The 24720-nt window shown below is 40.8% G+C and overlaps 1 protein-coding gene across 4 annotated transcripts in view; it reads left to right on the top strand.

The window, feature by feature from the left end:
• The window catches only part of tenm2a (teneurin transmembrane protein 2a), a 588582-nt gene extending 574761 nt beyond the window's left edge, over nt 1–13821 (top strand). For all 4 annotated transcript variants that reach the window (XM_072264025.1, XM_072264023.1, XM_072264022.1 and 1 more), the window contains 4 exons: nt 519–815; nt 4144–5758; nt 9755–9885; nt 11952–13821. In XM_072264025.1, coding sequence (XP_072120126.1) covers nt 519–815; nt 4144–5758; nt 9755–9885; nt 11952–12713 — 2805 coding nt within the window. In that variant the 3' untranslated portion in view covers nt 12714–13821. The remainder of the gene's footprint in view (nt 1–518; nt 816–4143; nt 5759–9754; nt 9886–11951) is intronic.
• Nucleotides 13822–24720: the final 10899 nt, after the last annotated feature.

Genomic DNA, 24720 nt, shown 5'->3' with positions numbered 1-24720 from the left:
TTTTAAGCACCAAAACAAAATTATGATAAGATCTCAATTTACTTAATTTGGATAATGAAATTACTTCTTCAAGTTCCTTAGTGATACGTGTCACTGTCATGTTGCTTTATGTTTTCATAATTTAAACATAGAAATTAAATTTCTCCTAATCATTGAGGGTATGATGATTTTTTTCAAAAGATGTGAAGAAAATAAGGTGTACATTCTTTAAAACTTCACATGAGAAGTGAAAAACTGATAATTAAATTGTTAATCACAGTGTTCATACTCATTAGCAAAGGCTGAATGCATTGCAGTTTCTTTGAACTCATGCCAGATTGCAATCACTTAAATCATATTGATGATAATGTCATTTGAAAGCTTTCTTCTGTATTGGCAAAGGTACAAAATTCAATCATCTACACCAGGCAAAAGCCATTATAATTAAAATGAAATAAATTGCCCTAGTAATCGCATACTAGGCCTGTTTTAAGTAAAGAGAGGAACATTTATGATTGAGGTTCTTTAATTTTAAACAGGTGCATGGACGCAATTTGCTTTCCATTGATTTTGATCGCAATTCACGGACAGAGAAGATTTATGATGATCATCGCAAATTTACATTGAGGATTATTTATGATTCTTTGGGCCGGCCCACAATCTGGCTCCCAAGCAGTGGTCTAGCTGCAGTTAACGTCTCATATTCTTCCACTGGGAAAGTGATTGGAGTTCAACGAGGTGCGATGAGTGAGAAAAATGAATATGATGAACAGGGCAGGATTATATCCCGAGTTTTCTCTGATGGAAAAGTCTGGAGCTACGCTTACCTTGATAAAGTATGTTTATAATCGGTTAGACATATTATTGTTCAAATGAAGCAATTTCTCCTGCTTTCTCTCACTGCCCTGTTGTTGAGCTTCAATATGAAGGAAATATGGCCTTGAAATAATACATTTAGTGTGTAAATGTTGAAGGAAAACAATGAAACAATATTGCCTTCTTTATAGCGCCACAAAGTTTACTTGCCAAACATTTATCCCTGTGAAGAATATTAGGTTTAGTCATTTTTTTTTGTGAACAACAAAGTTGCTCAGTTATTAACTGTGAAAAATAGCATCTCTTTCACTCTCATAAACAAATTGTGAAAGGCATTTAACAAAATTTCCCAAGTAATGAAATAGATCTGCTGAGATTCAAACCTATGCTTTGAGCTTCCGTTATGCATTTATAAGACTATTAAATAGTTCCCTAGAATGAAAAATAAGTGAAGCATAGTTAGTTGATATGAGATTTACAATTCTCCTCTAATCTTTCCTTGACAGCATTCAAGGAGTTCAACGCTATGCAGAACAAAGCACTTGCTTGATCAGCACCCTATACATTTCTAAATTTCCATGTCTTTTACGCGTGGCTACAATGGCTGCAATGTGCACCGGCTACAAAAAGCACTGTAGTTCCTCATCTGGGCTTCCCTGACAATATTTCCCAAAACAATGACTTAGGCCAACAAGGATGATGGATGCATAGGTGTACTACCACCTGCCAAGTCCGCTCCAAGTCACATGATTCTGACTTGGGAATATATCTACAATCATCCATCTTTATTGGGTCAAAATGCTAAAGCGCCCTGCCTAATAACCCTGTCAGAGTCCCTTCACCCAAAGGACGGCAGTGGTGGAATAAAATGACTTCCAAGGGCAGATAGGAATGGGCAATATATGCTATCCTGTCCAATGTTACCCATGTTCCATAGACGCACGCAAGCATACAAGAAGAAGCCACTCCCTTCAAAGTAACACACACAAGACCCTGAAGAAGCTCAGCAGATCAGGCAGCATCTATGGAACAGAATAGACATTCAAGATTTCAGGCCGAGACCCTTCTTCAGGACTGGAAAGGAAGGGGGAAGATGCCAGAATATTCTGTTGCCATTCAGGTGATGACCTGCATGGATTTAGTTCCTAACTAACATCGTTAACTGGATTTGGATTTGGAATTGGAATTGGTTTACATTTGTCACATGTACTGAGATACACTGAAAAATTTGTCTTGCTTACTGTTCGTGCAGATCAGATTGCTACACAGTGCCCTGACATAGAACAATAATAATGCTGAATAAAGTGTAACAGCTACAGGGAAGATACAGTGCAGGAAAACAATAAGGCACAAGATCATAACGAGGTCTATTGTGAGGTTAAGAGTCCAACTTATCACCATATACCATATACCACATACCACGTTTCACCAAATACTACCCTGAGTTTCATTTCCTTGTAGGCATTCACAATAGAATGAAATAATACAATAGAATCAACAAAAAACTGCACACAAAGACTGACAAACAGCTAAGGTACAAAAGAAGACAAACTGAAATACAAAAGTAAAACTAATTAATTAATTAATACCGATAACCATGAATTGTAGAGTCCTTGAAAGTGAGGCAATAGGCTGTGGAATCAGTTTAGTGTTGAGGTGAGTTAAGCTATCCACACTGATTCAGGAGCTTGATGGTTGAAGGGGAATAACTATTTCTCTACCTGGTGGTATGGGACCTGAGGAACCTGTACCTCCTTCCCAGTGGCAGCAGTGAGAAGAGAGCATGGTCTGGATGGTGGACATTCCTGATGATGATGCAGCAGTGCTCCTTCTAGATGTGCTCAATGGTGGGGAGGGTGTGTCCTGATGTGGACGTGGACGCATCCACGCTTTTGTGGGTTCTACACAGCTTTCCTCAATCTCAGTGTCCAATTCCCTGAAGAAACTTGCTGTTGAATCTGCTCACACCATCTTATTGGGAGTTCTGGTAGAGTTAATTTAAAACCTCCTCTTCTCCATCTCATAAATATAGTATTTGGAGGGAAATATTTATGCAAGTACATGTAAGAATAAACTATGTACAAGGAATAAACTAGTTTGAATCTTCAGATGGTTTTTGGAGTACTCAATATGTTAAATAGGATACAATAGAGTGGATACCCTTTGGTTGTTTTTATTCTCTCTCAGCTGTGAAACTTCAGAGTAGATAAAAGAGAGAAATTATAGTATTTCTAATACATTAGACATTGAACTGAAAATCACATCTTTCCCACTAAAATCATTCCATCAAGTTTTTACCAACATCTAAGTACTGTTGCAAAAAATTTGAAATATTGGCTCGTAGAATTTCATCAATATTTACATGTTTTTTGAGCATGTCAGCAACACTAATGTGAGCTAATGGCTACAGATTAAGTAATCATAGAGCCTGGTTATCACTGTATGTCTAAAAATAAGCATAAGATATTATAACAATTATTCAGTTTTGCATACAAAAAAAATTCAAGGCTATTGATTTGCTGTCAACAAATATCTACGAAGCAGTTTGCAAATAGAAAAAAAAAGCCTTGTGATGTAAGACTTTTATCATGCGATCATAGAATGACCCAGGAAAGAAGAGCATCAATCTCAATATGTCAGTGCTTTAGAATTGCTATTCACCTTTCCCCAGTGAACCATGATTTTGTTTTGTCTTCAAGCACTATTTATCCAAGCCTTTATGATAATTATGATGAACTTTCTCCTGGCACGATGATACAATCGCAGAAATTTGCCAGTTTTGTTATATTAGCAGAAAGCACTGCTGCTGCACTGCATGGTTCATCGACGTGCGCCCAAAGTCCAACGTTCACAAATAATATCTCTGAAATTAGTTGATTTCAGTGGTCCGTGACAGAGATGCTCACTCATTTAAAAAGGCTGTGTTCCTAATGCTCTGATGGCTCTGTCAGCACACCCACTGGAAATGGATGGAGCACGTCCATTGTACAAGGAGCAGTGTTAGTTAGGGTAACACCTGTGGGCCAACAAACAAAGAATGTCTGACAATTTGGGCAATTGGCATATATATAACTGCATCTGTGCAAATGGTTACTATTTTAATGAAAACAGTGCGATATGAGAAACCTATGAGTGTGCTTAATTTATCCAGTTTCTAAAGTATGGGAAGCAGAATAGTTGAGGTAATATTTTCAGACCAACAAAGAACTTCAGACAATTGCCATATTTGTAATTGCATCTGAGCAAATAGTAACTACTTTTAATAAAAAAAACACTGGGCTATGAGAAAATTATGATTATATTTTATTTATCCAGTTACTAAATCTTTTTTTTTCTTCTTTTACACAGTCAATGGTATTACTTCTCCAGAGCCAACGTCAGTACATCTTTGAATTTGATCAAACAGACCGTCTTCATGCAGTGACAATGCCCAGTGTAGCCCGGCATACTATGTCTACCCACAATTCTATTGGTTACATCCGTAACATTTACCATCCTCCTGAAAGTAATGCTTCAAATATCTTTGACTTCACTATGGAAGGACGGATACTGAAATCTGCTTACTTGGGCACCGGTCGACAAGTGTTTTATAAATACGGAAAGCTATCAAAGCTGTCTGAGATCCTTTACGACAGTACTGCTGTCACCTTTGGTTATGATGAATCAACGGGTGTGCTCAAGATGGTCAACTTGCAAAGTGGTGGATTCTCATGCACGATCCGGTATCGAAAAATTGGTCCTCTGATTGACAGACAGATCTATAGATTCTCAGAAGAGGGAATGGTAAATGCACGTTTTGATTACACGTACCATGAAAACAGCTTCCGGGTTGCCAGCATGAAGCCAGTTATAAGTGAAACACCACTTCCCGTTGATTTGTACCGCTATGACGAGATATCGGGTAAGGTTGAGCACTTTGGGAAGTTTGGGGTTATATATTATGATATCAATCAGATCATCACCACGGCTGTGATGACCTTGAGTAAGCATTTTGATACTCATGGGCGCATCAAAGAGGTTCAGTATGAGATATTCAGGTCACTCATGTACTGGATGACAGTTCAATATGACAGCATGGGAAGAGTGATAAAAAGAGAGATTAAGCTTGGACCTTATGCGAATACAACCAAGTATACGTACGACTACGATGGAGATGGCCAGCTGCAGACTGTTGCGGTGAACGAAAAAGTAACTTGGCGCTACAGTTACGACTTAAATGGGAACCTTCATCTGTTGAATCCTGGAAGCAGCATTCGTCTCATGGCTTTACGTTATGATCTGCGAGACAGGATTACCCGCCTCGGAGATGTACAGTACAAACTAGATGAGGATGGCCTTCTTTCTCAGCGAGGGTCTGATGTGTTTGAATACAATTCTAAGTGTCTGCTGATCCGAGTTTACAGCAAAACCAATGGGTGGAGTGTGCAATATCGATACGATGGACTAGGACGCAGAGTTTCCAGCAAGACCAATTTTGGCCAGCATCTGCAATTCTTTTATTCAGATCTAAACAACCCAACTAGGGTAACTCACATCTATAATCACTCCAGTTCAGACATCACCTCCCTATATTATGACCTCCAAGGCCATCTTTTTGCCATGGAGATTAGCAGTGGAGAAGAGTTCTATATTGCTTCAGACAACACAGGAACTCCTTTGGCAGTGTTCAGCAGTAGAGGCCTAATGATCAAACAGCTTCAGTACACTGCCTATGGTGAAATCTATCATGATTCTAACCCTGATTTTCAACTTGCAGTGGGATTTCATGGTGGCTTATATGACTCTCTCACTAAGTTGGTCCACTTTGGACAAAGAGATTATGATGTCTTAGCTGGACGTTGGACAGCTCCTGATTACTCTATATGGAATAATATTGGCAAAGATCCTTCCCCTTTTACTTTATACATGTTCAAGAACAACAATCCTCTCAGCAATGTGCAAGATGTGGAAGACTATGTTACAGGTACATGGTGAGATCACTGACAAATAGAGTGAAAGTAATAGACTTTATATGAATAAATTGCATTACATTAAATTTCAAAATTACATCAAACTACCAAGAATATTTGATAAAGAGTCAAGATATGTTGCTGATTAACTCATTAAAGATTGGTATTTGCCTCAGCAGAAATAGGGTGAATTTTCATAATTACTTTGGCTGTGAGGAATTTATTGCAAAGTTATCAATTTAAATATTTACCTTTGTTTTATTTCATAGGACAAAGAACATGGAACATTACAGCACAGTACAGGCCCTTCAGCCCATGATGTTGTACTGCCCTTGCTATCTAAGAGTTTTTAAATGTTCCTAGTTTATCTGCCTCTACCATTCCCGGCAGGTTTCCACACACCCACAACTCTCTATGTAAACAACTTACCTCTGACTTTGCCAAACAATAGAAACATAGAAAATAGGTGCAGGAGTAGGCCATTCGGCCCTTCGAGCCTGCACCGCCGTTCAGTGTGATCATGGCTGATCATCCAACTCAGAACCCTGTAGCTGCCTTCTCTCCATACCCACTGATCCCTTTAGCCACAAGGGCCATATCTAACTTCCTCTTAAATATAGCCAATGAACTGGCCTCAACTGTTTCCTATGGCAGAGAATTCCACAGATTCACCACTCTCTGTGTGAAGAAGTTGTTCCTCATTTCAGTCCTAAAAGGCTTCCCCTTTAGGGGAAATGTTTCAGATGAGAGGGACACAGCATTAATGTATTTCACCTGTTATCCTCTTGGTCTCCAGTATATCCAAGATAATCTTTCTGAAAGTACCAGTAGAAGATCTACTACCAGGTTTTTTGCTGCATTCTACATGGTCAGAATTAATGAGAATGTACAATTATGGTGTCTCTCCAAGGTGGCACACCTAAATATTAAAAATATTTTTTTCAAGAACATATTTGAAAGAAATGTAGTTTTCCATTCTTGTGTGCCAACTTTAGTAATAAAAGCAGTGGCCCATACTTAAGGCCCAAGCACTAACTATAAACACCACTTACTCTTGCTCAACACTGCACCAGAATATGTGGATCCCAGCTCGGCCTCTACAGTCACCTGAGGACCCACCAATAGACAATCCCTTAAGAGAAAATAATACTTGACTCAAGTGATCATACTACCTTTATAGTAATAAAATCATAAGTTTGAAAAACATAGACGACGTAAACTGAATCTTTTACTTATGATTGGATTGGCTGTTTAGTTTGAAAGTGCTCCGCATCATGAAGAAAAATGTTTTCGAAAATGGAGCTCTTTCTCGGTAAACCCTTGTCAGACACATCAGGGACTTGACTTAATAAAGTACCAACCTGATGAAGACTGCCATTCATAGAGTGTACCATTCCTACTCAAGCAGCTTTATGACCTTGTTTTTGACACACTTTGTACACTACCGAGATGTGCTAAATTATACATCCATTTTAGGACCATAAGACATAGGAGCTGAGTTAAGCCATTTGGCTTCCGTCATGGCTGATTGATTCTCCCTCTCAACCCCCTTCTCCCTATAACCTTTCAAACCCTGACTAACCAAAAACACTTCACCTCCACTTTAAATATACTCAATGACTTGGCCTACACAACTGTCTGTGGCAATGAATTCCAGAGATTCACTATCCTCTGGCTAAAGAAATTCCTTCTCATCTCTATCCTAAATGGACATCTCCTTATTCTGAGGCTGTGCCCTCTGGTTTTAGACTCACCCGCTATAGGAAACATTCTCTCCACATCCAATCTATCTGGGCCTTTCAAAATTCGATAGGTTTCAATGAGATTTCCTACCTCATTCTTCTAAACTCCAGTGAGTACAGGCCAGAGCCATCAAATTCTCCTCATATGTTAACCCTTTCAATCCTGGCATCATTCTTATGAACCTTCTCTGGACCCTTTCCAATGCCAGCTTGTCTTTTCTTAGACAAGAGGCCAAAAACTGCTCACAATACTCTGTGCAGTCTGACCTTCATCTTATCAGGTCTCAGAATCACCTCCTTCCTAACATTCAATTGTCTTCCTTACCACTGACTCAACCTGCAAATTAACCTCTAGGAAATCGTACGTTAGAACTCCCAAATCCCTTTGCACCTCTGAATTTTGAAATTTCTCTCCAGTTAGAAAATAGTCTACGCCTTTATTCCTTCTACCAAGGTGCACAAGCATGCACTTCCCTGCACAATATTCTATCTGCCACTTCTTTGCCCATTCACTCAATCTCTCAAAGTCCTTCTGCAGACTCCCTGCTTCCCCAACACTACCTGCCTGTCCATCTATCTTTGTATCATCTGAAAACCTGGCCACAAAGCAATCACTTCCATCATCCAAATCATTGACATATAATGTGAATAGAAGTGACCCCTGTGAAGTACCACAAGTCACTGGCAGCCAACCAGAATAGGCCCCCTTCATTATAATTCTTTGCCTTCTGCCAGTCAGCCAAGCCTCTATCCATGCTAGTATCTTTCCTGTAATACCATGAGCTCTTATCTTGTTAAGCAGTTTCATGTGCAGTACCTTGTCAAAGACCTTCTGAAAATCCAAGTAAACAACATCCACTGACTCTCCTTTGTTTATCCTGCCTGTTATTACCTCAAAGAATTCCAACAGATTTGTCAGGCAAAATTTCCCCTTTCAGAAAGCATGCTGACTTTTGCCTATGCCTTCAAGTACCCTGAAACCTCATCCTTAATTATGAACTGCAACGTCTTCCCAACCACTGAAGTAAGGCTAACTGACCAATAATTTCCTTTCTTCTGCCTCCATCCCTTCTTAAAGAATTAGGTGGCATTTGGAATTCTCCAGTCCTCCAGAACCATTCCAGAATTGAGTAATTCTTTAAAAATCATTACGAATACCCCCACAATCTCTTCAGCTATCTCTTTCAGAACCCTAAAGTATAGTCCGTCTAGTCCGGGTGGCTTACCTATCTTCAGACCTTTCAGCTTCCCAGGCACCTTCTGCTCAGTAATAGTAGCTATACTCATGTCTTCCCCCGACACTTGAATTTCCGGCATACTGTTAGTGTCTTCCACAGTAAAGACTGATGCAAAATACTTACTAAGTTTACCCACCATTTTTGTCCCACATTACTACCTCTCCAGTGTCATTTTCCAGCAGTCTAGAATCTACTCACCTCTCTTTCATTCTTTATATATCTGAAAAAAATATTATTGGCTAGCTTATCATCTTTTTTAATCTTTTCTCTCATTTAGGTTTTTTAACTACCTTTCGTTGGTTTTTAAAATCATCCCAATTCTCTAACTTCCCACTAAGTTTTTTTGCTTTGTTACGTATATGTCTTTTCTTTTGCTTTCATGTGGTCCTTGACTTCCCCTGTTAGCCATGGTTGCCTCATTCTCTCTTTAGAGTATTTGTTCATCTTTAGGATATATCTATTCTGCACCATCCGAATTGACCCCAGAAACTTCAGCCATTGCTGTTCTGTCATCATCACTGCTAGTGTCCCCTTCTAGTTGACTCTTGTCAGCTCCTCTCTCATGCCTCTGTAACTCTCTTTACTCCACTGTAATACTTATACATCTGACTGTATCTTCTCCGTCTCAAACTGCAGGATGAATTCTATCATATTATGATCACTGCCCCCTAAACGTTTTGCAGTGGGATTGGATGAGGTTCTATCAGATTATGAAGGAAATATATGAACTGCATTTGCTATATCTCCTTTTCTGATAAATTGATCACATAACAGTAAGTCTTGATGGAAAGATTCTGGTCAGACAGAATTAGGTCCAGATTAATAAGTAGTCAGTCAATGATACAAATACACCTACAGTACCAAAGATCTGGTCACATGCAATGGTATTTACTGATGTTTTCAGCAGAATCTTTGGAACAGCCAGTTGCATGGTTCTCTGTATGTTTTGGAAAAAAGTTACATACAATATAAAATACATGAAATCTATATTCTAACAAACGTACGAAGTTTAAATTCTGTCTTCCTACAGATGTCAAAAGCTGGCTTGTGATGTTCGGGTTTCAGTTATACAACATTATTCCTGGATTCCCTAAACCAGCAGTCCGTTTTGCAGCACCTCCTTATGAACTAGTGGAGAGTGAAGAACGTGATAATGTGCGGGTATGGAAACAAAGCTCAATGAATTTATCGTTATTTCAGTTCTTGCTTGTCCAAAGATCATTGTATGTCTTTCAGCCTGCTGACATCTGACAATTTAACTTTCTACCTAACATTGTACGTGTCCTTTCTTATAACATTAGGTACTTCTTATAACATGGCCTATAGTAAACTACAGAAGTAAGGAAACCAACAGGTTTTGGAAATCTAAAACATTCCTATTGTTATTACCAGACAATACATTTAGCTATTTTATACTCTTGCACGTTCTCATTTGATGTCTTTTATCCACAGAAAACCTTTTACTGTCTCTGATATTACCTATAATGCTTGCTCACACAAATCTAAGAGGGATGGATCTAAATGTATCTGATGTATTAGCTTAGACAAGATATAGCTAGAGTACATCAAGCTGTAATAGGTCTGTCATTTGTTCCAACCCACACATTTGATAAGATTATCTGAAAAATGTGCATGTCTCCACTATCTCTAGCAAGCTAGCTCAGACTCTTCCTCCAGCTCTTAACTTTTTTTCACTAAGCTAATCCTTCCTTTCAATCATCAGCATGCCTTGATTTCCCATCTGTCAATATCATCTCATTGCATCCTTCTCTGGTTTTCTTGTGTCCCACTGTTGTAGGACTATTGAATGGTTCCTTTTTATGATAAAATGGACTCTTAAACTCACAATCTGCCTTGTTATGATCTTACATCTTACTGCCTACCTGCACCGAACTCTCTCTATAGCTGTTGCACTTTATTCTGCTTTATATTATTGCTTTATCTTGTACTAACTCAATGATTTGATCTATGTCAACAGTAGGCAGGACAAAATTTTCATTGTACCTGGGTGCATGTGACAATAATAAACTAATACCATTTCCAATTCCAAATACTACTTTAACCTCACTGTCCTTAAATTGTTTTTCTGCCCAGAATTATCAATGTTGTTATCTCCTCAAGAAAATGAATCCCAGGGTTGTACATGGTGAGATATATGTATTTTGATAATAAATTTACTTTGAACTTTAAACTTTGATTTCCTTCCTTTAAAAAATTCTGTCATTAAACTTTTTCTCAGAAAGAGTATCCATGACCCATTTGTTTTTGCAAAGTTAAATATCAGCTATGGAGAAATTGAGAATATTAACTGTTACCTCAGATCTGAAATAAATTTTGTTTCAACGATAAAATGTAGGAAAGTGAGGTTCATTCCTAGAGATTCACTGACAGCCTAGCCAAAAGTTCTTCAACAGGTAGGAGAAGAAAGCATTACCTTATATCAGTCTTCACTACTGCTACCTGATGACAGAAGTCTTCAAAGAAATAATGACAAACTAATGCTAAAATATGATTGTTTGGGCCGTGATTATTTCTGATTACTTTCATAGTTCATTTCATTCTTTATTTACAGACACATTCCACTTCCTTTCCTGCTGACACTACTTGTAATTACCCAACACACAAAATGCTTGAGGGATTCAGCAGGTCAGGCATCAGCAATGGAGCGGAATAAATAGTCAACGTTTCAGGGTACGATCCTTCATCAGGACCTGATGAAGAGTCCTGGCCCAAAATGTCAACTGTTTATTCCTTTCCTTAGATGCTGCCTGACCTGCTGAGTTCCTCCAGCATATTCTCTGCGTTGCTCTGGGTTTCTAGCATCTGCAGGATCTCTTGTGTTTGTACTTGTAAGTGCCCTCCTGTTTGTTTGCTTTGCTCCTAGCTGTGACCATTAATTTATTAGCCATTTAAATAGTCTGCCTTTTCCTCTTTGTGTAACATTCTGAACCACCACTCTGACCCCACGACCAATTCACCTCACCCTCCACCACTACTTACAGTCATTTAAAGACACATCTGCAGCTCCAGCTATGGGATTCAAAGGACATTAGCCTCAGCCCAGCTCAGTGGGTGAATTGAGCATTCTACCATTTTGACTTTTGAGTGGATAGGTGAAGAACATTCACAGCCAAGCAAGTAACCAGTAGCTCCATTTTCAACAACACAGCAGCAACTTTGATCTTTTCCTTTATGAAACAGCTATATTTTTATGATTTGTTTTTCAGTTTGTTTCAGGAGTTCAGGAAGCAGCAGAAAGGCTCAACAATGCCTTTATGGCACTGGAGGGATGTTCGCTGCCCAAATACTCCAGGGCCGGCCACAAAGACAGGCCAGGACACTGGTTTTCAGCCCCAAATTCCATCATTGGAAAGGGGATCATGTTTGCCGTCAAGGAAGGCAGAATAACAACAGGGGTGACCACTCTAGCAAGTGAAGATAGTCGCAAAATAGCAAGCATTCTTAACAATGCACACTATCTAGACAAGATACATTACACCATCAATGGAATAGACTCACACTACTTGGTGAAAATCGGTTCATCGGACAGAGACCTGGCAACTTTGGGCATAACAAATGGCCGAAAAGTACTGGACAATGGAATTAACGTGACAGTTTCGCAGCCGACAATTCTGCTTAATGGAAGGACTAGAAGGTTCACAAACATTGAACTTCAGTACAGCGCCCTGTTGCTAAATATTCGCTATGGAATCACACTAGATACTCTGGAAGAAGAAAGGGCACGTCTGCTAGACCAGGCCAGGTTAAGAGCTCTCGTGAACGCCTGGTCTAAAGAGCAGCAGAAGGCAAGAAACGGGAAGGAAGGAAGTCGGCTCTGGACAGAAGGAGAAAAACAACAGCTTCTGAGCACAGGCAGAGTTCAAGGTTATGATGGGTACTATGTGTTGCCAGTGGAACAGTACCCGGAACTGGCAGACAGTTCCACCAATATTCAGTTCCTGAGACAGAATGAGATGGGAAGGAGGTAACAAACCGAATTGCTGTCATCTCTGGCAAGAGCTGGAAGGGTGATCACAATCACTATCTCCTCTCCTAAGGAGATGGAAACTCAAAAGTGGGTGCTGAAAGTAACATTAGGAGCTGAAGAGAAGAATCAAATTCATGTCAAATGAGCTTGCACCTTGTTCTTCAGCATTTGAGGACTCTCTGTAGTAAACTGGAGCCCAAGGAGAAGACTTGACAAGTACCCCTTTTTATAGGATAGCTCAGGTCCTCTGGGCTGAAAAAAGACACCTCTCTCTGATGGACTCAGTAAACTTACTGCCTCATGGGTGTCTCATTTGAAAGACTTGAGTCCAAAATGCCCATCTTGAATGAAACAGGAACTTCATGGATGCAACCTTTTGTAATATATGCCCCTAAGGAAAACTTGTTTGAGCATACCGGCAATGTATGGATCTGTTGAAGCCTGAGCCAGACTTCTTACACTGATGTTATTGTTTTGTTTATTGCCATAGCAACTGTAGTGGACACAGTAAGCCTTTGAGGTAATAGTTACTGAATCCTGCGTTCCTACTTGGGAGGGGTGGGAGGGGCCATAATGTTTCTGAGGATGTGACGTAATTAATAAACAAACTATGTTATTGTCATACACACTGTCGTACTCTTTTTAAAAAGAAATTTAAATAAAGTTACATTGTGGACAGGTTGACGTGTGCAGGGTGTAGTCTGCATAGTTTCTTAAAAGTAGTCGTCAAGTAATGGTTTATGGTAGAGTTGTGGCCAATGTTTCACTGCTACAAATGGCACTGCTTTTCACTGATCCTGTTCACTGAGGCACGGGGGAGGGGAGGGGAAGGGGGCAGGAGGCATAATAGCTGCTGATAGAGTAATTGATTGATGATGGTACCCTGCTCGCTTTTACTTGCCTCTCAAATTACGACAATCACGCTGCAGTCACCAGAAGGCAAATTGAGAACTTTATTATTACATTTTTTTTGTAATACTGTATCTGGAAGAATTGTCCATGAAGGTTTTTATATTAATTTCTGATTTTGCTGCTCAGCAAATATTAGTCACAGGAAATAAAAAATAATTTATGTAAAGGTGTTTCAATAATGTTTATATACTTTAAAATAAAGTCTTTAAAACTGAAAAATGTCTGATATTGTGAACCCATATTTATAGAATACTACAACCATGTCTTTGGGTATTCAAATATTTTCAAAATAAAGTTTGAGATGTGATCTCTCTTTGTTAGTAATGTTGTTTTAAATGAAGTTCATCGGATATCTATAAAGAGATTATCAAGATGGTATTATCTACAAATCCACATAAACACTGGATGTGGAATCACATTTTAACACAATAAATACATTCAACAACTTTGAATTTCATGACCAAGTCATACTTTGAAAAATAACTTGAGCTAGTATTAATTAGCTAAACTTGATTCTTTATTGCAGATTATTGTTTGCTGATAATCAAGAAGTAAGGTCTTAGAAATAATGGAAAACATCGAAAGAGCTATTTGACTTTTTGAGCTGGCCCTGCCATTCATAGAACAGAATAGTGTACAGCATGGGAACAGGAACTATGGCTGATGATGTCAGTTCTGAACAGGATGGAAATTTAAACTGTACACCTTCCTGCATGTAGTCTATGCCCCTCAATACCCTGCCTGTGCAGTGTCTGTCTAAACATCTGTTAAGCATTGCCATCATACCTGTTTCTACCACCTCCAGGCATCCACCACTCTCTGTGTAAAAAGCTTGCCTTGCACATCTCCTTTAAACCTTGCCCACTCACCTTAAAGCATTTGCACCCTGGGAAAATAACTCCAACTATTTATGTATGTCAGGTCACCCCTCAGCCTCCAACATTTTAGAGGAAACATTCTACGTTTGTACAACATCTCCTTATTGATAATACTCTCTAATCTGCGCAAAATCACAATGAACCATTGTATTTTCTTAAACCTCCGCATCCTTCCTGTAATGCAGCCACCAGAACTGCACACAATACTCCAGATGGGGCCTAACCAATGTTTTATACAATAGCAACATGCTTCCCAATTTTTATGACTCACTGCCTTGACCAATGAAGGCAAGTAGTCTCTGATCTACTTGAGTTGCCACTTCTATGCGAGCTATATACCTGTAGCCCAAGATCAATACCACTAAGGTATCCTGCTACTTATTCTATACTTTTCTCATACAGTTAATTTCCAAAAATGGATAGGGAGACACTATAGGTGGAGGACTCAATCAGTAGGATCCATTCCTGTGAATTAAAACACGTTCTTTGTAAATAATTTCAGTTGCCATCTTGGTTTTGGGAATAAATGGGTGAAATGCCCATCGCACTAAATCCTAATTGCCTCAGATTTTCAGTCAGAGGAGAGCATATATTTGTCTTATGCCAGATTGTTGCAAGCATCTTATAAGTGTCATGTGCCCACCCTCCTCCCCGCAACACACAGGCGCACACATACACACAACTTCAACAGTGTTTCCTCCAGTTCATCGAGTACTGCCACCTTAGGTCAATTTAACAAGTCAAGTCAAGTTTATTGTCATTTAACTATATACATGTATATCATCAAACGAGATAATGTTTCTCCAGACCAGGGTGTTAAGCACGGTAGTACACATAACACACAATAACTTATTTGTAAGAATAAAATCCACAAATGAATTAGGCATAAATAAACAAAGTAGAGTGTATAAAGTGACAATTGAATGAATTAACCAGTGACACTTCAAATGCAATGCGGCATGGAGTTCAGAAGCCTGATGGAACAAATTGTTTCCTGCCCTGACCATTCTTGTCTTTATGCATCAGAGTCTCCTGCCAGATGGTAGAAAGTCGAAGAGGATGCTGGATGGATGAGTGGGAGCACGGAACATTTGACACTGATTCTCACAACAAATGAGTATAGATGACCAAAAGTTGGTCAGAGGTAGTTGGAAAGAAGTATGAAAAGGGGTAATTTCTAAGGAAATATGCTAGGAAGGGTTTATTTTACACAGAAAGTGGTGTTTGCCGGGTAGTGGCAAATATGATAGAGGTGTTTAAGAAACTCTTAGTCGGAATCACAATCAGGCTTATTATCACTGACATATCATGTTATTTTGTGGCAGCAGTACAGTGCAAGACATAAAACATTACTGTAGTGTGAGGTAATGTTCATGGGTTCATGAACCATTCAGAAATTTGATGGTGGAGAGGAAGAAGCTATTCCTAAAACATTTACCGTGGGTTTTCAGACTCCTTTAATTTGTCCACAAGGGTAATATGAGGGTTGTCCCTAATAGCATCTCCCTCTGCAATTGGATCCTCGACTTCCTAACCAGAAGACCACCACCTGTGCAGATTGGTGAGCATATCTCATCCTCACTGACAATCAACACTGGCGCACCTCAGAGGAGTATGCTTAGCCCACTGCTCTACTCTCCTGTACCCATGACTGTGTGCCTAGGTGAACTCAGGTGCCATCCATAAGTTTGCTGATGATACAAATATTGTTGGTAGAATCTCAGATGGAGATGATAAGGGCCTACAGGAGTGAGATATACCAACTAGTTGAGTGGTGTCACAGCAACAACTGTGCACTAAATGTCAGTAAGATGAAAGAACTGATTGTGGATTTCAGGAAGGGCAAGATGAGGGAACATGAACCAATCCTCCTAGAGGGATCGGAAGTGGAGAGTGAGCAAATTCAAGTTCCTGGGTATCAACATCTCTGAGGATCTAACCTGATCCCAACCTATTGATACAGCTATAAAGAAGACAAGGCAGTTGTTATATTTCATCAGGAGTTTCAAGAGATTTGGTTTGTCACCTAAAACACTTGAAAGCTAAAATAGATCTACCATGGAGAGCATTCTGACAGGCTGCATCACTGTCTTGTATGGGGGTGGGGGCTACAGCACACGACCAAAAGAAGCTACAGAAAATTGTAAAATTAGTCAGCTCCATCTTGGGTATTAGCCTCCATTGCATCCAAAACATCTTCAAGGAATGGTGCCCTGAAAGGCAGCGTCCATTACTAATGGCCCCCATTAGCCAGGGAATGCCCTCTTCTCATCACAAAGGAGGTACAGAAGCCTGAATGCACACACTCAGCGATTCAGGAACAGGTTCTTCCCCTCTGACATACAATTCCTAAATGAACATTGAACCCGTGAACACTACCTCTCTACTTTTTTAAAATTTGTATTATTTTGCACTACTTATTTTAACTAAACTATTTAATGTTCTTCGTGATTGCCTAGGATACATTCTCTGAGACGTTGACACCCAGGAATTTTGGATGCTCACTTTCCACTACAGGAACCTCAATGGGTACTATGTGTGTTCCCCTGACTTTGCCTTCTGAGGTCCACAATCAATCCCCTGGTCTTATTGACGTGGAGTGCAACGTTATTGTTGCGACACCACTCAACCACCCGATCTCACTCCTGTATGCCTCCTAGTCGCCATCTGAGATTCTACCAACAACGGTAGTATCATCGGTGAATCTATAGATAGAGCCTGCGTTGTGCCTAGCCGCACAGTCGTGAGCAGAGAGAGAGTAGAGCGGTGGCTAAACACGCAACCTTGAGGTGTACCTGTGTTGATCGTCAAAGATCAGGAGATGAATGTGAGGTGAATGGAGGGATGTGGACATTGTGTGGGCAAAAGGTGTTTAATTGCTAGCTTAATTAGTTTAGCACAACTGAAGAGCCTGTTCCTGTACCGTACTGCTCTATGAGCAATGTTGCATTTGTAAAAAAAACAGGCTAGAGAGATCTTGGAGACTAATCAGCAATGTCCAAGACCTGGCAAGATGGAGCTCAAGTGGACTGTGTGGGTGAACCATGTGCGGGGATTGACCGAGTGTATAGACAGTAATCGTGCGCAGGGTGAAGCATGGAGAGCAGAGAAACTTTAAGTGGAGCACCAAGTGTGAGGGGGTGCAGGGTGACGCGACAGCACAGGGAAAGCATGAACAGGCTGAGAAGGGAGAGCGAACGACGTAGGGTACAGAGGTACGAGCAGCAGGGAAAAGCATACAGGCAGACCCGAAAGGGTGATGGCCCAGCGGACCATGTAGGGCAGTGGTCCCCAACCACCGGGCCACGGACTGGTACCGGGCCACGAGGAAACGATATGAGTCAGTTGCACCTTTCCTCATTCCCTATCATGCACTGTTGAATTTGAACATAGGGTTGCCAACTGTCCCGTATTTGCCGGGACGTCCTGTATATTGGGCTAAATTGGTTTGTCCCGTACAGGACCGCCCTTGTCCCATATTTCCCCCGCTAAGGTAGAGTGTTCTTATGAAACCTTTCGTGCCAAAATGGCGTAAAGCGAAGAAGCAATTACCATTAATTTATATGGGAAAAATTTTTCAGCGTTCCCAGACCCAAAAAATAACCTAGCAAATCATACCAAATAACACACAAAACCAAAAATAAATAACACTAACATATAGTAAAAGCAAGAATGATATAATAAATACGCAGCCTATATAAAGTAGAAATAATGTATGTACAGTGTAGTCGGGAAGATTAAGGCAAGACCAATTGGTGGGGGGGATATTGGTACATACACGCATGCACACATCACATGCGCACTTCACGCATGCGCATACATGTGCCCGCGCAAGGCTTCATGGTCATGGTAGTTTCCTGGGGCAAAGTGTCCCGGGATTTGCTTGCTACTTTTGTCCCTTATTTGGGAGTGAGATAGTTGGCAATCTTAACTGTAAAAGACATGTTGAGGTGAGTTTAACCCTACTTGAATACCTCCCCCCCAGTCGGCCAGTCTGCAAGAATGTTGACAATATTAAACCGGTCCGCGGTGCAAAAAAGGTTGGGGGCCCCTGGTGTAGAGTAATCTAGGAGTAGAGATGGATGGAGTGAAGAAACAACTAACCCAAGAATACAGAAGAATAATCGGACGTAGAGTGAAGTAAGGAGAGCAGCTGGAAGTGGACTGCTAGATTTAAAGAGGGACTGGGCGAAGAGATAGTGCACCAGATAGGGAAAAGCGTGAAAGGGCTGAGAAGAGCGAGGTCGGACACGGAGGTAGCGGGCAGCAGAAGGGAAGCGCAAAGGTGGAATGAAACCAGCAAACAGAACGTTACCTGCACGGAGTTCAAGAGTTCTAAAGTGTAAAATCAATGGGAGGGTGGGGGTCAAGTTATCCTGAAAGGGAGATGGTAGGGTGGAAAGCAGGCAGACCTGAAAGGGAGACGGGAGCTGGAGTTCAAGTGGACCAGAAATGAGTGAAAACATCTTGGGGCTCAAGCGGTCCTGAAAAGGAGACTTCGTCGTGGTGCTCAAGTGGGCCTGTAAGGGTGATCGCCCAGGTGGAACGTGTTGGGTGATCTCGGAACAGGAATGGCGAGAGCAAAGAAATAACTAACTCACAAATACGTAACAATAATTGAACACACTGTAAAGCAATAAAAGCAGAGTTACTACAAATCGACCGCCAAATGTGAAGAGATGCAGGGGTGACGAGCCAGCGCACAGATAGGGGAGAGAGTGAAGAGAGTGTGAAATGAGAGTGAACGATGTAGGGCAGCAGGAAGCAGTGCAAAGGCGGCCGGGTGATGCGGAACGGACCTGTAAACCTGATGCGGACCTGGCAGGATGGAGATCAGGCGGACCTGAAAGGGTGACATCAACATGGAGCTCAAGTGGACTTAACTTAGAGCACAAGTGGACCTGAAATGGTGATGATCACGCAGAACGTGCATCCAGGAGCAGGGTGATTGTAAGTAGTCGGTGATATATGAAGAGGGGTCGGAGCGGAAGGATGAAGGATTTGTGTAAATAGTACACCAGCGGTCTGGATATGGGTATGGCAGCACGACAGGCCTATTTTTCTGCCATATAACTCTGTGATTATGTAAGATACAAACCGCAGAAACAGATATTGCCACGTAAAATTTTGTAAACTTCCAATTAAATGGGTATTTTATAGTAGAAAGTCATTGCAAGTCATCTCATGCGGTACTGTATAACCATTGAGTTCAGATCTCCAAGCGACTCAGCAATATTGATTGACTTAAAGACTAGGGTGGATCAACAGCAGAAATGCTGGAAGAGCTCAGCCTCAGCCAGCCAAGCAGCATTTGTGGAAAGAGAAACCACTTCAAGTCACAGAAAACTGCAGCATAGAAACAGGCCCTTTGATCTATCCAGTCCCAGCCGAACCATTTAAGCTGGCTAGTCCCATAGCCCTCGATATCCCTCCATCCATGTACTTATCCAAACTTCTCATGAATTTTGAAATCAAAATCGCATCCACCTCTTGCACTGGCAGTTCATTCTGCACTCTCAGCACTCTCTGAGTGAAGAAGTTTCCCCTCATGTTCCTCATAAACATTTCACTTTTCACCCTTAACACATGACCTCTAGTTGTAGTCTTACCAACCTCAGTGGGAAAAGCATACTTGCATTTACCCTATCTATACACCTCATAATTTTGTATACCTCTATAAAATCTCCACTCAATCTTCTGAATTCTAGGGAATAAAGTTCTAACTTATTCAATCTTCCCTTATAACTCAAGTCCTCCAATCCTGGCAAAATCCTTGTAAGTTTTTTTCTGTACTTTTTCAATCTTACTTACATTGTCCCTGTAGTTAGGTGACCAAAACTGCACACAATTCTCCAAATTGGGCCTCACCAATATCTTCTACAACTTCAACATAACATCCCAACTCCTGTACTCAGTACTTTGATCTATGAAAGCCAATGTGCCAAAAGCTTTCTTTATGACCCTATCTCTTTCAATGAATTATGGACCAGATCTCTTTATTCTACTGCACACCTCAGTGCCCTACCACTCACTGTAATACCTACCTTGTTTGGTCCTCCCAAAATGCAACACCTCACACTTGTCTATGTCAACTTACACCTGTCATTTTTCAGCCCATTTTTCCAGCTGGTCCAGATCCTACTGCAAGCTTTGATAGTCTTCCTTGCTGTCTATTGCATCTCTAATCTTGACCACATCTGCAAATTTACTGATCCAGTTAACCACATTATCAATCAGAACGTTGATATAAACGACAAACAATAAAGGACCCAGCACCAATCCCTGTGGCACTCCACTAGCCACAGGCTTCTGGTCAGAGAGGTAATCATTTACTACCACTCTCTAGCTTCTCCTGCAAAGCGAAATGTCTTGCTGAAGTCTATATAGATAACATCCACTGCCTTCCTTCATCAACTTTCCTGGTAACATCCTCGAAAAACTCTGTAAGATTGGTTAGACACAACCTCCTATCCACAAAGTCATGCTGATTATCCCTAATCAAACCTTGTCTATCCAAATACTCATATATCTGGTCTCTTAGAATACCTTCCAACAACTTTCCCACTACTGATGTCAGGCTCCATTGTCCTTCCACCTTGCTGAGCGTGATATCCTTTTCCAGGGAGCAGTTTCTTCACATGATGTGCCCACAGTGTAATAGGTGGGGTCTTGTCATTTGAGCCTCCAGAGAGAGACTTGGTTTGATTTCATTGAGGATCGATCCATTCGCTGTATGAGAGGTCCACGAGATGCATAGTATTTTTTTTCAGTACCACAGCTCAATGTCGTTGATATACTTCCTATCCTTCTTTTTTACCTTCCAACTTTCACATCCATATAATGTCATTGAGAACATCATCACGTGCACAAGTCAAATCTTTGTATGTCAAGATAGATTCCCGTTCCTGAGGATCTTCTCTAAATCCTTCATGGCTGCTCTGCCAAGAGTGATTGTTCATTGGATTTCCTGACTGCGTACCGCTTTAGTGTCAATCATTGATCCAGGTAAGTTGAAACTGTCAACCACTTCAATTTCCTCTCCATCAAGATTGAAATTGGTAGTGCTGCCAGTAGTCATAATCTTGGTCTTAATCAGGTTAAGATGCAGCCCTATCTTGAGGCTATGTTCCTTGATGCTGGTTAGCAACTACATCAGGTTTTCTTCGTTTTCAGCCAGTATTGTTGTGTCTTTGGTATGCCTATTGATTCTACCACCAATTCTCATCCTTCCATTCTCCTTGTATACTCCTGCTTTTCTGAAAATTTTTCAGGCATACAAATTAAACAGGCAGGGAGAGAATATAGCCCTGTCATACCCTTTAGGGATGCTGAACCATTCTGTTTCACCTTGTTTCATTTGAACTGCTGCTTCCTGATTGATGTAAAGATTGTGCACAAGGACGATCAAACATTCTGGTATGGCCAGTTGTCTTAATGTGGTCCATAGTTTGTCATGATCAATGCAGTCGAAGGCCTTGCTGTAGTCAATAAAACACATAATCTGCAATGACACCTGTTCCCCTTCCTTTCCTGAAACCTGTTTGCACTTCAGGAAGCTCCAGCTCTAAATCAGCTTGAAGTCTTTTCTGAATGATCTTTAGTAAAAGATCCTGGTGGGAAGATGGTGGCGCGATGCAGCTCGCAGCGGCCACTCCGGTGGTGATGTCTGTTATTTGTCAGGTAGAGTGCCATGCACAATCCTGATTTGATGGAGACGGACGTGAGAACACAGAGGAACATCTGGTGAAACTTCTGAAATGCCTGTTTCGCTGCTGCTGCTACTGTGTGGTCCAGAATCTCCGGAGGAGAAGGCCCCGAGTCCTCGGTTTTGCTTATTGCTCAGAGGCTGGGGCGGGGTCGAAGCACTCGGCAAAGGATGGTGCTCAGAGAGGCTGTATCAGAGGGGCTGGTCAGAGGCTCGAAGTTTTTGGATGGACTCAGAGTCCACTGTGGTTAGGTGCTTCCAATAGTGCTGCATCAGCAAGTTGGCAGCGCTTGGAGGTTCATGGCGGGGAGAGTTCCTCCCTTCTGCCACCTGCGTGGGATGATGAGTCTCTCGGGACTTTGAGACTTTTTTTTTACCATGCCCATGGTCTGTTCTTTATCAAATTATGGTATTGCTTTACACTGTTGTAACTATGTGTTATAATTATGTGGTTTTGTCAGTTTTAGTCTTGGTTTGTCCTGTGTTTTTCTTGTGATATCATTCTGGAGGAATGTTGTACCATTTTTTAATGCATGAATTTCTAAATGACAATAAACAAAGACTGACGGTCCTCATATTCTAAAAAAATCTTGCTGGCATGAGGAGTGAGGGTGATTGTTTGATAATTTTCACATTCCATTAGGTCATCTTTCTTCAATATTGGTAAAATCACTGATTTCTTCCATGCACTTAGCTGTGACGTTGACTTCCAGATCAGCTGACAGAACATCGTCAGTATTGCAACAACTTCATCTGATTGCTGTAGTATTTCAATTGGAATTCCATCAACGCCTGGTGCTTTTTCTTTTATAGGGCTTCTAATGCTGATTCAACTTCTTCCTTCATCACCGTTGGCTCCTGATTATAAGATGTAGAATGATACTCCTGATCCAATTGATCTTTCTGGTATAATGACTCACGGTATTCCTCCCATCATTGTTTGATCTTCTCAGATTCGTTGAGCATGGCACCTTGTGCATCTTCCAGCATTCCCATGCGACATTAGAATTTTCTCTTTAGCTCTCGTAGTTTTAAGAAGACTGATCTTGTCCTTCCTTTCTTATTTTCATTTTCTACTTCTTCACCATGTTATTGTGGTAGAATTCTTTGTCTCACCTAGTGGACCTTTGGAAAGCTCGATTGAGAACTGTGATTAATACCCTTTTTCCCTTAGCTTTGGCTTCTTTTCTTTCCTGTGTGATTTTCAGAGTTTCTTCACTGATCCATTTCAGTCTCTTCTGTGTTTTCGCCTTATGCCAAGTCTTCACACTCTTCCTGTACAATTTTCTTGATACTTTCCCACAGTCCCTCTGGCGTATTTAGAGCAGCAAAACTGTTGTTCAGGCCATCTTTGAATTCTGGTGCAATGTTTTGAAGATCATATTTTGGTACCCTGGTGAAAGTCTTGTACTTCCTCAACTTCACTTTGAGCTTGCATATTATTAGTTCGTGGTCTGAGTCACAGTCAGCTCCAGCTTTTGTTTTTATCAACCTCATGGAACGTTTTCATTGCAAAATTTTGCAGATATAATCTATTTGGTTTCTATGTAATCTGTTGGGAGAGGTCCAAGTGTACAGTCTGCACTTGGGTCATTGGGAAAATATGTTTGAGATGAACAAGTTGTTGATTTTGCAGAAGTCAACTAAACATTATCCAGTATCATTTCTGGTACTCAATTCACATTTCCCAACTTCTTGCCATCCTTTCCACTCAAACTTTTGTGTTCCAATCCCCCATAACTATCGCTATGTCTTGTTTGCAAGTTCCATCAAGTTTAGCCTGCACTTGCTCATAGAACCGATCTATTTCATGTTCTTCTGCACCTGTTGTTGGTGCGTATATTTATACGATGGTAGTGTTGATAAGTCTTCCTCATAGACAAATTGAGATTAAGCGATTGCCCTGAGCTCATCTGTCTTTCCTACAATACTTCTTGCATTGAAATATACACAACTTAGAACATCAGTTCCTCCATGGTCAACCTTTTGCTTCCTGACTTTGTCTGAGGTCTTAGCACCATCTGTCTCCACAACCACTCTACTATCCGTTCTGGAACTCTGGTTCCCATCCCCCTGCAGCTTTAGTTCAGAATCCTCCCTTCTGCCCCACCCATTCAGTAACCATATAACCATATAACATATAACAATTACAGCACGGAAACAGGCCATCTCGGCCCTTCTAGTCTGTGCCGAACTCTTACCCTATCCTATTCCCACCGACCTGCACTCAGCCCATAACCCTCCATTCCTTTCCTGTCCATATATCTATCCAATTTAACTTTAAACGACAACATCGAACCTGCCTCAACCACTTCTGCTGGGAGCTCGTTCCACACAGCTACCACCCTCTGAGTAAAGAAGTTCTCCCTCATGATACACCTAAACTTTTGTCCTCTAATTCTCAACCCATGCCCTCTTGTTTGAATCTTCCCCACTCTCAATGGAAAAAGTCTAACCACATCAACTCTATCAATTCCCCTCATAATTTTAAACACCTCTATCAAGTCTCCCCT

The sequence above is a fragment of the Mobula birostris genome, chromosome 7, assembly GCF_030028105.1.
Source record: "Mobula birostris isolate sMobBir1 chromosome 7, sMobBir1.hap1, whole genome shotgun sequence".
In the NCBI taxonomy this organism is placed as follows: domain Eukaryota; kingdom Metazoa; phylum Chordata; class Chondrichthyes; order Myliobatiformes; family Myliobatidae; genus Mobula; species Mobula birostris.
Note: the sequence above shows the minus strand (reverse complement) of the source record. Positions and strands in the feature narration are given on the sequence as shown.